The sequence below is a fragment of the Giraffa tippelskirchi genome, chromosome 7, assembly GCF_054371585.1.
Source record: "Giraffa tippelskirchi isolate mGirTip1 chromosome 7, T2T-mGirTip1v1.2.pri, whole genome shotgun sequence".
NCBI lineage: Eukaryota > Metazoa > Chordata > Mammalia > Artiodactyla > Giraffidae > Giraffa > Giraffa tippelskirchi.
The window spans coordinates 100138405-100151284 of record NC_137281.1 but is presented as its reverse complement, the minus strand read 5'-3'; the positions used below and the strand labels follow the sequence as shown (position 1 = coordinate 100151284).

The 12880-nt window shown below is 47.2% G+C and overlaps 1 protein-coding gene and 1 non-coding gene across 2 annotated transcripts in view; both read left to right on the top strand.

Annotated features, from left to right (window-relative positions):
- The window catches only part of EHD4 (EH domain containing 4), an 86926-nt gene that overhangs the window by 57535 nt on the left and 16511 nt on the right, over positions 1-12880 (top strand). Inside the window, exon 4 of the mRNA XM_081507772.1 lies at positions 10728-11140. Coding sequence (XP_081363898.1) covers positions 10728-11140 — 413 coding nt within the window. The remainder of the gene's footprint in view (positions 1-10727; positions 11141-12880) is intronic.
- On the top strand, positions 5380-5452 carry TRNAE-UUC (transfer RNA glutamic acid (anticodon UUC)). Its single transcript has one exon. It is a non-coding gene; the product is annotated as a tRNA-Glu (tRNA).

Here is a 12880-nt window from a genome sequence, read left to right as displayed (position 1 = left end):
AGGGAGAGGAGTGGGGAGAGGAGCTGGGGGATAAACAATACCAAGCCCATCCCAGGACACACTTGGTCCTTGGTTTAATTTAAATAGTGGTGTGTTTAGTGGCCAGACCAGGCACAGGGAGGTGGAGAACTCTATAACTGTGGGGCTGTTCTTGTAGCCAGTTACATTCTCAAAGAGGTGACCATTAACATCTGAAAACTGAGGGGGATACACATTGAACCTCCTCAAGAAGGTGACTGCTAAGCAGATGTAGGGGCTTCACTGATGGCTCAGTGGTAAAGAACCCGCCTGCCAGTGCAGAAGTCACAGGAGACTCGGGTTCAATCCCTGGGTTGGGAAGTTCCCCTGGAGCAGGAAATGGTTATCCATTCCAGTATTCTTGCCTGGAGAATCCCATGGACAGAGGAGCCTGGCGGGCTACAGTCCATGGGGTTGCAGAGAGCTGGACACGATAGCACAGCACAAGCATGCAGATGTAGACGCTGCAGCGTTCATCTTCTCGGAGAGTCTTGTTGGATCCAGGGAGGGGCTTAATATCAGCTCCCCTAATAGCCAGCAGGAGCCTGGACCCCCCCACCCCTTCACCCCCACCCCACCCAGCCCAACTGTGTGTCTGGTCAGCTGGGAGGAGGGGGAAGCCCGCTAGAGAAGAGAATCGAGGTGGGGAGGGCAGCAGCAGCAGTGTGTCTGCTCACTTCACACCAGTATGTTCCCCGCTGCTCCACCCCAGTGAAGCGGGGCTGCCTCTGCTCACAGAAAGTTGTGTATTTACAAAGGCATCACTTCACTCCCCAGGTTTCCTGAGATGGCGATAAGCTAAAAAGTGCTAGAAATCCAGACCCTAGTTGTGTAAACACCAGTACAGAAGGAAGGGAACACCCTCCTCAATGATATTGCTAGCCCAGTCATATATGGACCAATGATTTTGTCCATGTTTTTTTTTTCTTATTACAAAAATAATATATTTTCATCACAAAACACTTAAAAACTACTTTTTAGAAGACCAAAAAGAAGAAAATAAAAATCACCCCACCAAAAAAAAAAAAAAAATCACCTCTAATCCCACCATCCTGGTGTATACATGGTGCAGTGGGTAAAATTGCAGGCTTTGGGATCGGCATCCCTGGGTTTGAATTCTGGCACCCCTGGGAAATAGCTATATGACCCTGGGTAAGTTGTTTAACCTCTCTGGCTCTCTATATTCTCACCTGTAAACGTGAACGTGTTAGTTGCTTAGTCGTGTCCGAGTCTTTGTGACCCCATGGACTATAGCCTGCCAGGCTCCTCTGTCCATAGGATTTTTCAGGTAAGAATACTGCAGTGGGTTGCAATTCCCTACCCCAGGGATCTTCCGAACCCAAGAATCAAACCCAGGTCTCCTGCATTGTAGGCAGATTCTTTACCACGTGAGCTACCAGGGAAGCCCCTGAAAAAGGGGGATAATAATAGTACGTGCTTCACGGGGTTGCTGTGAGGATTACAGAGGATGATATTCATGTGAAGCTCTCCTGACAGCGCAGGAATGTTGAGAGAGCTCAGTAAATATTTGCTGCAATTCTTTATTTATAGCAGTCACTGCATCCAACCCCAGTAACATTTTCAGAAACAGCCTTTTCCAGTTGCAGAGTAAACTCGGCCTGGAAACAATACAAGGACTCCTTGCTCATGTTTAATTGAAGTAGCTGTTATTGTTCACTGAAGCGACTATTTTTGAAAATATATATTTAATACTTGAGTGACGCCTTAGATAAATGATGTTTATTTTGAGATGATTTTTACTCCCTATAATTAGTAACAGCCCTTTTTTAAGACACTCACAGCACTATTTAAGCAACTAAAGCCTTGGACTTGCAACAAATGGTTATGCTTTTTATTTAAAGCAATTCACTTCATTAAACCAAATTTATTTTAAACCAAGTTTATTGGTTTTATTTAAACCAAGTTTAAAACCATTAAACCAAGTTTATTGTGGTAAGAACACTTACCATGTGATCTGCCCTCTTAAATTTTTAGGTGTACAGTATTGTTAACTACAGACAGGGTTGTACAGCAATTCTCTAGAATGTACTCATCTTTCCTTGTGGCTCAGCTAGTAAAGAATTTGCCTGCAATGCAGGAGACCTGGGTTCGATTCCTGGGTTGGGAAGATCCTCTGGAGAAGGGAAAGGCTACCCACTCCAGTATTCTGGCCTGGAGAATTCCATGGACTGTATATAGTCCATGGGGTTGCATAGAGTTGGAACTGACTGAGCAACTTTCACTTTCACTAGGTAATAGCTGAAGCTTTATGCCCTTTGCTTAGCAGTTTCCCCTCACCCCAGCCCCTGGCAGTCACCAGCCCACGCTATGATTCCAAGTCTGACTGTTTTAGACACCTCATATAAGTGAAATAATGCAGTATTTGTCTTTCTGTGACTGGCTTATCTCACTTGGTGTAATGTTCTCAGGGTTTGCCCTTGTCACATATATACTCCAGTGTATATATACACCACATTTTCTTTATTCCTTCATCTGCCAGTGGGCTTGTAGGTTGTTTCCACATCTTAGCTACTGTGGATTATGCTGCAGTAAACATGAGAGTGCTAACATCTCTTTAAGATACCAGTTTTAAATTCTTTTGGATCGATACCCAGGAGTAGAATTGCAGGATCATATGGTAGTTTTGTTTTAAATTTTTTGGGGGAATAAACGGATCCCCTGGAGAAGGGCATGGCGACCCACTCCAGTATTCTTGTCTGGAGAATCCCATGGACAGAGGACCCCAGTGGGCCACAGTCCATGGGGTCCTGAAGAGTGGGACCTGACTGAAGAGACTTAGCACAAACTAGATTTACTGAGCACCTACTCTGTTCAGTGGTGGATCCTGGGTGTACAGTGGTGAACAGGTGAGCGGTGAAGTTCCCCTTCGGCGTTTCTGTCACATAATCACCAAATAAATATATCATTACAGGAAGTAAGTGCTCCAAAGGAAACATCACTGGTGCTGGAAGAATAGATCACAGGGGAACGGATTTAGGTAGTGTCAGGTGTGCTGCAGTGGGCTTTTGGACGCCAGACATGACAATGACAGTCTCGTCTAGAGCATGGGCTGTGGCAGAGAACAGACCCTCTCGGGAGGCAGGGATATGCTGCTCTGCTCTGGTCGGGGAGGCCTCCTAGGGGCATGGGTGGTTGGAGACGGGAGAGAGGGAAGGCGCTCCAGGCAGAAAGGAGGTTCTGGGCAAAGGCCTGGGCTTGGCCAGCTGGTCAGGGGCCTTGTCCACCCCAAGAATGGCACTAGCAGAGAGCACCATTATCTTGCATTCTTTTACTGACACACATCTTGATTAAAACTCACGTAATAGGAAACTTGGCTTGGGGAAGTTAACTGAAGCATTTTTTTCTGTTGTGCTATTAAAAATAGTCAAATTTGCTTCCTTGGGGTCCCCGCCCTGTGTTTACCTGAGCCTGGGGCCACTGTCCTGACCTCAGATGCCATTTCCTGGTGAGGCTTTTCAGCAAGGACGGAGACCACAGTCTCCACAGGGCTGTGACGGAAGCCCCCTGATTGCATGGAAAGGGCCCCTTCCTTCCTGCCTCCTCCTTGTTCCCAGAACGTGAAACCAGGAATGCCAAGCTGGGATCTTCCATAGGACAAAGTCTCTTTCCCAGCTCCGAAAGCCATATAGCTGTGGGGTCCTTTTGCAAAAAGAAAATCTGTACTTTTAAACAATTGAATTGATTACACCTCTGTTTTGTTCCAGACTGTTACAAGTTCCATTGGAACGTCTTACAGAATTGAAATGTCTGTCATTTCCACATCTCCTCTAGGGGCCTGGTTTTAGTTCAGGTTCCACTACCTGTTAGCTGTGTAACCTTGGGCAGGTGTCTTAAATCATTAAGCCTCAGTTTATACATCTGTGGACGTGCTCAATCATGTCCAACTCTTGCAACTCTATAGTCCCCATAGATTATAGCCCTCCAGGCTCCTCTGTCCATGGAATTTTCCAGGCAAGAATACTGTAGTGGGTTGCCATTTTGTCCCCCAGGGGATCTTCCTGACCCAGGGATCAAACCTGCGTCTCTTGCATCTCCTTCATTGGCAGGTGATTCTTTACTAACTGTACCACCTGGGAAGCCCCTATATATAATTGACTGATAACATATTTAAAATATATTGAGTACCGTGGGGACAGTTCTATTATTATATTGAATTTTATGCTCCACACACACACTCATACATGTGCACGTATATACCCTACACCCACAGGCATGCTCACCTGGGGATGTGCACACACACGCCCAGATCTGTGTGTCCTGGGCCTTATTGCATTCTGTGCAGCTGGAACCGATTCTCGTAAACTCAGAGCATTCTCGTCCCTGGTCTGTCACGATGAAAGACCTTAAGCATCTTGGCCATGAGGCAAGACACTGTGAAATTCACAACTCTCAAAGTTTCAGTGGACAAGCCAGATTTTACTTTAACCTTTGTGGTTAAGACTGTTGGAACTATTGCTAAATCCACCTCTGTACATGGCCAGATTCGTGACATAGTTCCCTTGAACAGATTTCAACTTCCTGGTCCACTCAGCAGTGTGTGGAGATGTATATCTTCAAACAAGTTCAGCAACCTTGGATTTTTTTCCTTTTTTCCCTTCTCCCTTTCTTTCTCCTTTTCTTTCTTTCCAGCCTTCTGTCCATCCTTTTTCTTTCTTATTTATTTTTTCTTTTTAAGTCAGTTTTATTGAAGTACAGTACATTACAATGCACTCACTCTAATTGTACAGCTTGCTGAGTTTTGATGAATTTGCAGATTTAGTCATGTACTCGTGTTTCTTGTGTAACCACCACCCTCTTCTAGAAACAGAAACTTTGCATCACCCTGAGAAGTTCCTTCTTTGATTTTGGCACTTTGTGGTCAGTCCCAGCCCCATCTTCAGTCCTAGGCAACCCCTCATCTGCTCTCTGTCACTGGACCTTAGCTTTGTCTGCTCTAGAATTTGGTGTAAATGGAATTGTACAGTTATAAGTTCTTTAATGCCTGGCTTCTCCCACCTGGCATGTTTCTGAGATTCACCCGTGTGGTTGCCTGTGTCAGTAGCCCCATCCATTTATCGCTGAGTAGTATTCCACTGATAGACGCACACCCACCAAAGGATATGTGGATTATTTCCAGTTTGGGGCTATTCTGGGTAAAGCTAGCAGCCTCAGTTTTATGGCAGCATGTCCCTCAGCAGCAATTCCAAACACATCCTAGGAATTTGATAATTAATAATTAATCCATTTAAAAAATTTTTTGTGTTTGAAATGTCTTATTAAATTCCAGGACATTTAGTGTACTTTTGATTTCCAAAGAGACATGTTCGAGAAATTGTTTAAGGCAGGGAAGTTTAGGGGAATTCCCTGGCAATCCAGTGGTTAGGATTCTGCACTTTCACTGCAGAGGGCCTAGGTTTGATCCCTAGTCAGGGAACTGAGATCCTGCAAGCCATGCGGCCTGGCCAAAAAATAAAAAGGGAATGTTGAACGTTTTCCCACAAAATACATTGAGTTCATCAGGAAGCACTCCTGAGGGCTGTGTTGGCAAGCACCCTTCTGGGATGGAGAAGCAGGGTGAGGAGGCCCCCACCCTCAGACATTCCCAGCCCAGGTGGGAGGCACCTATGAAGTAACACCATGCAGTTCTTTGTGTGGCGGGGGGGGGGGGGGGCGGATGGCAGCTAGGAGTGCCCCTCAGGAACCCAGGAGGGCTGGAGAGCACAAATGAGTCTCTAAGTCAGAGTCTGAGCTGTAGTGTTTCCACTCAGAAGTGGGCACCAGGTGGACAGTGCTGTCCAGGCCAAAGGCAGTGAGTGCAGAACATAAGGACACCCTGTAGGCTGAACAAAACAGCAGCCGAGGGCACGTTCAGTCTGAGGGCCACTGGTATTCAACGTTGTTTTAAGTGGTAGCGTCGTCACAGACCGCCCTGACCGCCCTCTGTGACAGAACCTCTGGGGGAGTTCATTGCTCTCCCCCTGCTGAGCTCAAAGGTTTGCCCTGAGCTGTCCTGGCCAGCACAGGTGTGCACGGGACTTTGCTAAGCCAAGGAGGATCCTGCAATCGGAATCATTGCCTTGTTTTAGGAGTAACCCAGGGTCTTTGAGGGGCTTCTTATGTGGCACTAGTGGTAAAAACCCGCCTGCCGGTGGTGGAGACATAAGAGGACACAGGTTCAGTCCCTGGGTTGGGAAGATCCCCTGGAGGAATGGATGGCAACCCACTCCAGTCCATAGGGTTGCAAAGAGTTGGACTTGACAGAAGTGAATTGGCATGCAGTCTTTAAGACCAACTGGTAGAAGTCCCTCTGTTTCACAAGCAGGGAAAGAAAGGCCACTGGCTCTATTCATAAAATACGAGCGGTCTCTGCTCAGTCAGTATGTTCTATCAGCTATCTTCTGAGCACTGATTCTCTCACGTGGCTTGAGCATCACTGCATTGTCACCTTTACCCAGTTTAATTAGCGAAATTTTGTTTTCTCCATGGTTGCAGGCTATACTTCACACCAGCCAGGCATCTTTCAGCAAATCTTTATTTTGCCCCCACCAGGCACTGGGAACTGGATGCAAGGATTTTTTAAATAACCAGGTCATAACATTTTAGAGAGCTTTCCAGCTGCCAAGATGATTCTAAATGCTTCACCTATATTAACTCCACAGCCCTGTGAAGTATATGGATACCATTATTAGCCCCATTTTACAGATGAGAAAATGAGACACAGAGAGATAAAGCAGCATGCCCTGGGTCACAAAAGTAGTAAGTGACAGAGGTAGGATAGAATCCCAGGCAGCCTGAATCCAAAGCCCACACTTCTGATAATCACTGTCTTGTGCCACTGTGAGGAAGATGTGGTCCCTACAGTTAAAGAATTTATTATCTAATGAGAGAACCCTGTACATCCATCAGGCTATAATCCACTGTGTAAAGCCATTTGATAGGAGAACAAGCAAAGGGCTCTGGGAGCCCAGAAGAGGGAGGAAGGGATCAACAGTTATTGTTTAGTGGGCACAGTTGCAGTTTGGGAAGGTGAAAAAAGAGTTCTGGAGATGGATGGTTGTGATGGTTGACAACAGTATGAATGCACTTAATGCCACTGAACTGTACACTTGAAAATGGTACAATAATGATAACAACAACTGCATGTGAGGGAAAAATTGAGCAGACCAACCTCTCCCAGCTTTGACAATTCTTTGCTTTCTTCTGAGACACTTAGTGATTTTTTTTCACCTTTGATTGTGATGCCTAACATGTGACAAGCCATTCTTTAACACCTCTTAATGACAAACAAAGCAGTTTTACCTACCCATACTGCTTAATCCTTACCAAGCTTTCATCATGACTTTAAAACAAAAGAATACAGACATGCAGCCATTCCTCCAAAGGTGAGTACTGGCTTCACTTTAGCACACTTAGATCTGGCAGCTCTGATCCCAGTAACTTTTTATTTCACTGAAGCATTGGAATGAAGTCTTTTTTTAAAATAACTTTTAGGAACCTAAATTAAAGTTGAAACACACATGTTACTGGAGAGGCCAACCACTCAACCAGGTGGCCCGTGGAGGAAGAGAGACGTGTCTGCATGGCTGGATTTACACGGTGCTCGCATACGGAGGAGGTGACAGCTATTGGTGTGGCAAGTTTCTTTACTGGTTGTAAAAGCATCCATAGTTTGAAAATATTCAAATGTAGGGATAGATTATTTACCAATCATGATCCTTGGTAGCAAACCAAAGAAGCTGACTAACTTGAGCATAAAAGGAGTTTTTCAGAAGATCAGGTTGTTCACAGAATGGATAGGAAGACTAGAGAGCTGGGCTCAAAAACTAGGTTAGGAAGCCACTATCACCGTCTAAATTCAGCCATCTCTGCCATAAATAAATTCTCATTTTCCCTGTGTCTTTGCATCATTCCCTTAAGATTCAACACCATCCTCTGGTAGGAGAGGCTTGCATGCGTGCTAAGTCACCTCACTCATGTCCAACTCTTTGCGACCCCATGGACTGTAGCCCACCAGGCTCCTCTGTCCATGGGGATTCTCCAGGCAAGAATACTGGAGTGGGATGCCGTGCCCTCCTCCAGGCAATCTTCTCGACCCAGGGATTGAACCCGTGTCTCTTGCATCTCCTGCACTGGCAGGCAGGTTCTTTATCACTAGCACCACCTGGGAAGCCCAGGAGATGATTGTCTGATTCTAAATCACCTGTCTGTACCCCAGCCTGCTAACGAGTGGCGCAAGAGACTGTCCACCACACCTTCAGCGTCTGTGGTCCCCAAGGAACCCACGCAACCCCCATCCAACAGGAAGGGCATTCAGCAAAGCACAGCTGGTGTCCTCCCCAGTGTGCGTGCTGGACACAGCCTTTTCTAAAATCTGTTTATGAACCTTCAGTTATCAAATGAGAGAGGCACTGGGTCAGAGAGACAGGTCCATCCTCCCTATTGGAAAAGTAAATCCACAAACAGGGCCTTCAGTGGGTGGCTTCAAAACGTTGTCCCGGCCCCCAGGGAACAGCGCTGACTTTCATCAGCTGAGCATCTCCTACCCAGGATATCTGGGCTCTCTGGTGCACAGGTCAGTCTCAAATGACAGAACCCACGTTACCTTAGGAGGAGGTTTGCTCTGGCCTCATAGGGACAGAACTAAGTAAGATCTTAACTCAGAATCCTCATATCCTACTCTGTGACCCGTTCCATAAGTCTTTGATTTTCTTCTGATCTAAACTGGCTGCTGAGAGCAATGAAAAACTCTAGCCCACATTCTGGGAACTACCTTTGGTCTCCTTGTCCCCAGGGAATCAGGGAGTCCCTCAGTGAGACAGAAAAGGGAAGTGAAAAGCCTGAGCTGGCAGCATACACACATGCGCGGTGACATAAAGCCCTGCATCCAGGCGCTGTGGTTTCCTCTGGGGAGGAGGTTGAGGACAGGGCTTGGGGAGGGAGTCATGGGGGGCTTCAGCACTTTCATGAATGTTTTCTTTATTTAAATGTATCTTTTTTTTTTTTTTTTTTAAGTTTGGGCTGTGCTGGGTCTTCATTGTGGCACATGGGCTTTCTCTAGCTGTGGTGCACGGGCTTCATAGTTGCAGCTCGTGAGCTTCTCTAGTTGAGGCCCCTGGGCTTAATTGCCCTGTGGCATGTAGGATCATAGTTTCCCGACCAGGGATCGAACCCCGCTCCCTTGCATTAGAAGGCGGATTCCCAACCACTGGACTACCAGGGAATTCTCTATTTAAATGTATCTGAATCCAGTTTGCTTGCCCAATTACTCCTCTTACACCTGTTCTTCAATTCATGGAAACTTTAGTCCATGGACCCCCTTTATTTCTGTCTAATAGCTCATTCTCCTTTAGACACTCATCTACTTTAGATGCCTCACTCCCTCCATCCCCAGAATCAACCGGCATCCGCAAACCTGTGTAACATGTTTGTATTCGAGCTGTAGTACATATCCATAGGTTGTTGAATGGTGCTTTGTTTTTTAACATTGTAAGTGAATGTTATCATGCTATATCCATGTCCTTTTGAAACTGATTGTTTTGTGTGTGAGAGATTTGTCTGTGTTGACAAGTGAAAATCTAGTTCACCCTCGCTGCTTTGTAGTGTTTAGTTATTTAAATAAACTAGATTTCAAATTTTTTTTAAGTATTTGAAGCAAACAAGGTCAAGTGAAAATTTCTTAAAGGTACAAGGTGGGCACGTCAACATTCATCACATTATTCTCTAGACTGTTATGTGTGTTTGGAAGTTTTCCAGATCTAAAAAAGAGGCAAGAGCATGAAAAGTAGAGTCAGGAAATATCCCATCTGGATTCTGACTGCACTGCTTTGAGGCTTGATTCTAGAGCTAATCAGACTTGAGAATAAAAATAAGCCCAGGTGACTGGCCCCTTCTGTTTGCTTCTCATGGGACTTGCCTCCCTGAGAAATGCTCAAAAGCCTTGACCACAAGCCGAGAGGAGTGTTGATTTGGGTGCATGATTTGGAGTGTGTTGGTACACAGCCAAAGTAAAATAAACAGAATTGTCATGGGTCTGGTCATTTTTAGAAAGAAATTGGCAAGAGACCATTTCATGGAATGGCTATGAAACACAATTTTAAAAATATTTACAACATACTTAAGATATAAATAGTCCAAATGATAAATAAAGGTCACGGTTTTGGCCAGGTCAACCTTTGATCTCCTTAACACTCTTAAAAATTGAGATAGATGGAAATTTCTCTTTTGTGGTACTTCCTGGACACTCCATGGGACTCCGAGTGGCCACTAGATTTCTTCCTTCTCCAGCTCTGGTACTTTCAGAAAAGTGAGACTTTGGTAGAAATTGAGAGCTTTTGACCCCTGGCCTATATTTTTTCAGGGCCATTACTCAATTTTGCCATTAAACCAAAAGACTATACTAGGTGAAACAAGAGGCTCCTGGGGGCTAAAAGAAATTACAGATAAGGAAGCAAGCATTGCCCAATCAGAGTGACCACAATATCCCCTGTTACTGCCCATGCGAGGACTCCCAGCATCCCCAGTGTTAACTTGATGCATCCAGCCCAGGGGGCCCCATTTGAAACAGTTTTGTTAATGTCCTCCACTTCCTCCAGCTTGAAGATGGGGCACTCTCCTTGGCAGCTGCTGGAGACCCAGGTGGTTCTGAGCCCTCTGCCAGCACATCACCTGCAGCAGTCGGCCGCACTGACCTGCCCCTTCCCTCCCCACAGGGTATGACTTTTGCCAGGTCCTTCAGTGGTTCGCTGAGCGGGTGGACAGGATTATCCTGCTCTTCGATGCACACAAACTGGACATCTCGGACGAGTTCTCAGAGGCCATCAAGGCCTTCCGGGGCCAGGACGACAAGATCCGCGTGGTGCTGAACAAGGCCGACCAAGTGGACACGCAACAGCTGATGCGAGTCTATGGGGCCCTCATGTGGTCCCTGGGCAAGGTCATCAACACACCTGAGGTGCTACGTGTCTATATCGGCTCCTTCTGGACGCAGCCCCTGCAGAACACTGACAACCGACGGCTCTTCGAGGCCGAGGCCCAGGACCTGTTCAGAGACATCCAGAGCCTTCCCCAGAAGGCGGCAGTGCGCAAACTCAACGACCTCATCAAGCGAGCGCGGCTGGCCAAGGTAAGCTGGAGACCCCCAGCAGCAGCCTGGGCAGGGACTCTTCCCACATGCACCTCTGTAAGGGAAACTAGGCAGAGGTTCTACTCCAGGAGCCTCAGGGAACAGGACATGGAAGGGTTATGAAGCAAGCCTGACAATCAGTATCTTCTTTAGATTCTGGCTCCTACCTCTGTGATCTTGGGCAAATGACTCAACCTTTCCAAGCCTGACTCAACCTATAAAATGGAACTAGTAAGAAAGAGCACATCCCAGGGTGCTTAGGAGGGTTCAGTGTGACCTGGCTTGCAGAGTGCTTGACGTAGCACCCGCCACTCAGGGAAATGTGTGCACTCACCACCTAGATGCTGCTGCTATGTTAGGATGGTAGGAAGGTAACCCACTGAACCAGAGAGAGGTGGCTTTGGTGGGAACAGTGGGGTGCCAAGGTACCAGCACCCATCACCCTGTGCCTAAGGCATAGAGCCCTGTGTCACACGAGGACACAGGCCATAGGAGGTTGGCTCTGCCCAGTCCACCAACTATGCCATTTCAGGTGGGGGCACACCATATCCCCATCTGGGCTGTGGTTCCCGCTCTCCGACCTCATGGCTGAGCCTTTTAGCAGCCCCAGGAGTCTGTGCCTCCAGGTGGTGGGCAGTAATCTGACCACCCTCAAGTGTTAACAGCATAGTGGATTTTGCTGTGCCTCTGAAGAGAGGGGAGCATGTGACTCCTCTGAGAAAAAGTACAGAAAAAAAAATGGTTCTTTAAAAACTGTATGTCCATTTCATAAAATGATATTCCTCTAACACCACAAGTGCCTCCAGAGTTTATCTAGTCCCAGTGATCATCAAAAGCACCCAGGAGCTTTAAGCAATGTAAGCTCCCAGGCCCCAGAGCCTCTAATTGGGGGTAGAGTGTGTGTGTGTGTGTATGTGTGTCTGTCTGTCTGTCTGTCTGTGTGTAAAGCTCCCTGGGTGATTCTGATGATCAGTCAGGTTTGGGAACCAGAGGTCTTGAGTGACAAAGGACTAAAGACAGCCCTCCTGAGTTCCAGTCTAGCCTTCTGCTTTGGCCTTGTCCCTTCTGCTAGAAGCAGTCCCGGGCCCGCCGCTCCAGATCCCTGGTCAGGAGGCCTCATTTTTCCTTCAGCTTCTGATGGCAGAGAACCTGCGTCTCCCCACTTCCTCTTGCTGCACCACAAGTGGCTTCTGCTCTGGTCTGGGGGCCCACAGGCCAGCCTTCTAGAGTCGACCATTACTTTGCCTACTTCAGTCAACAGCACCCTAGGCCAGGGCTGGGCAACCTAGTCAGGCGAAGGAGGGGGCGCCAAACCTCCCTCTTCAGAATGGTGAGCTGTGAGTGCCAAGGTGTAGACACTGTGCTCTGAGAAGGGACCTGGCTGGGGTGGGGAGCAGGGAGGGTTCCACTGAGGGTGACCGACAGGCAGGTAACCAGCCGTCCAGCCCCTCTTTACTGCCTGCATGCTGGTTGGTGTGCTCCAGGGCAGCATCCCTCCTGTGTCCAGACAGACACCCCACTGGCTGCGACCCCGCCCATCTTCCCTGGATCTGCTCTTTCCTCTTGCTCCCCCCAAGGCTTTTTCACACCCTCCACCCATGTGGTTCTGCTGGTCTGCAGTCACCTGTGCTCCTGAGTCACAGCTCTTTTTCTTTTCTTCTCATTCAAGCTGCTTCCTTCCCGGAACAGCCACTTTTGTTTCAGTTTTGCAAGGCTTGTAAATCCACTAATTTGCAGCCC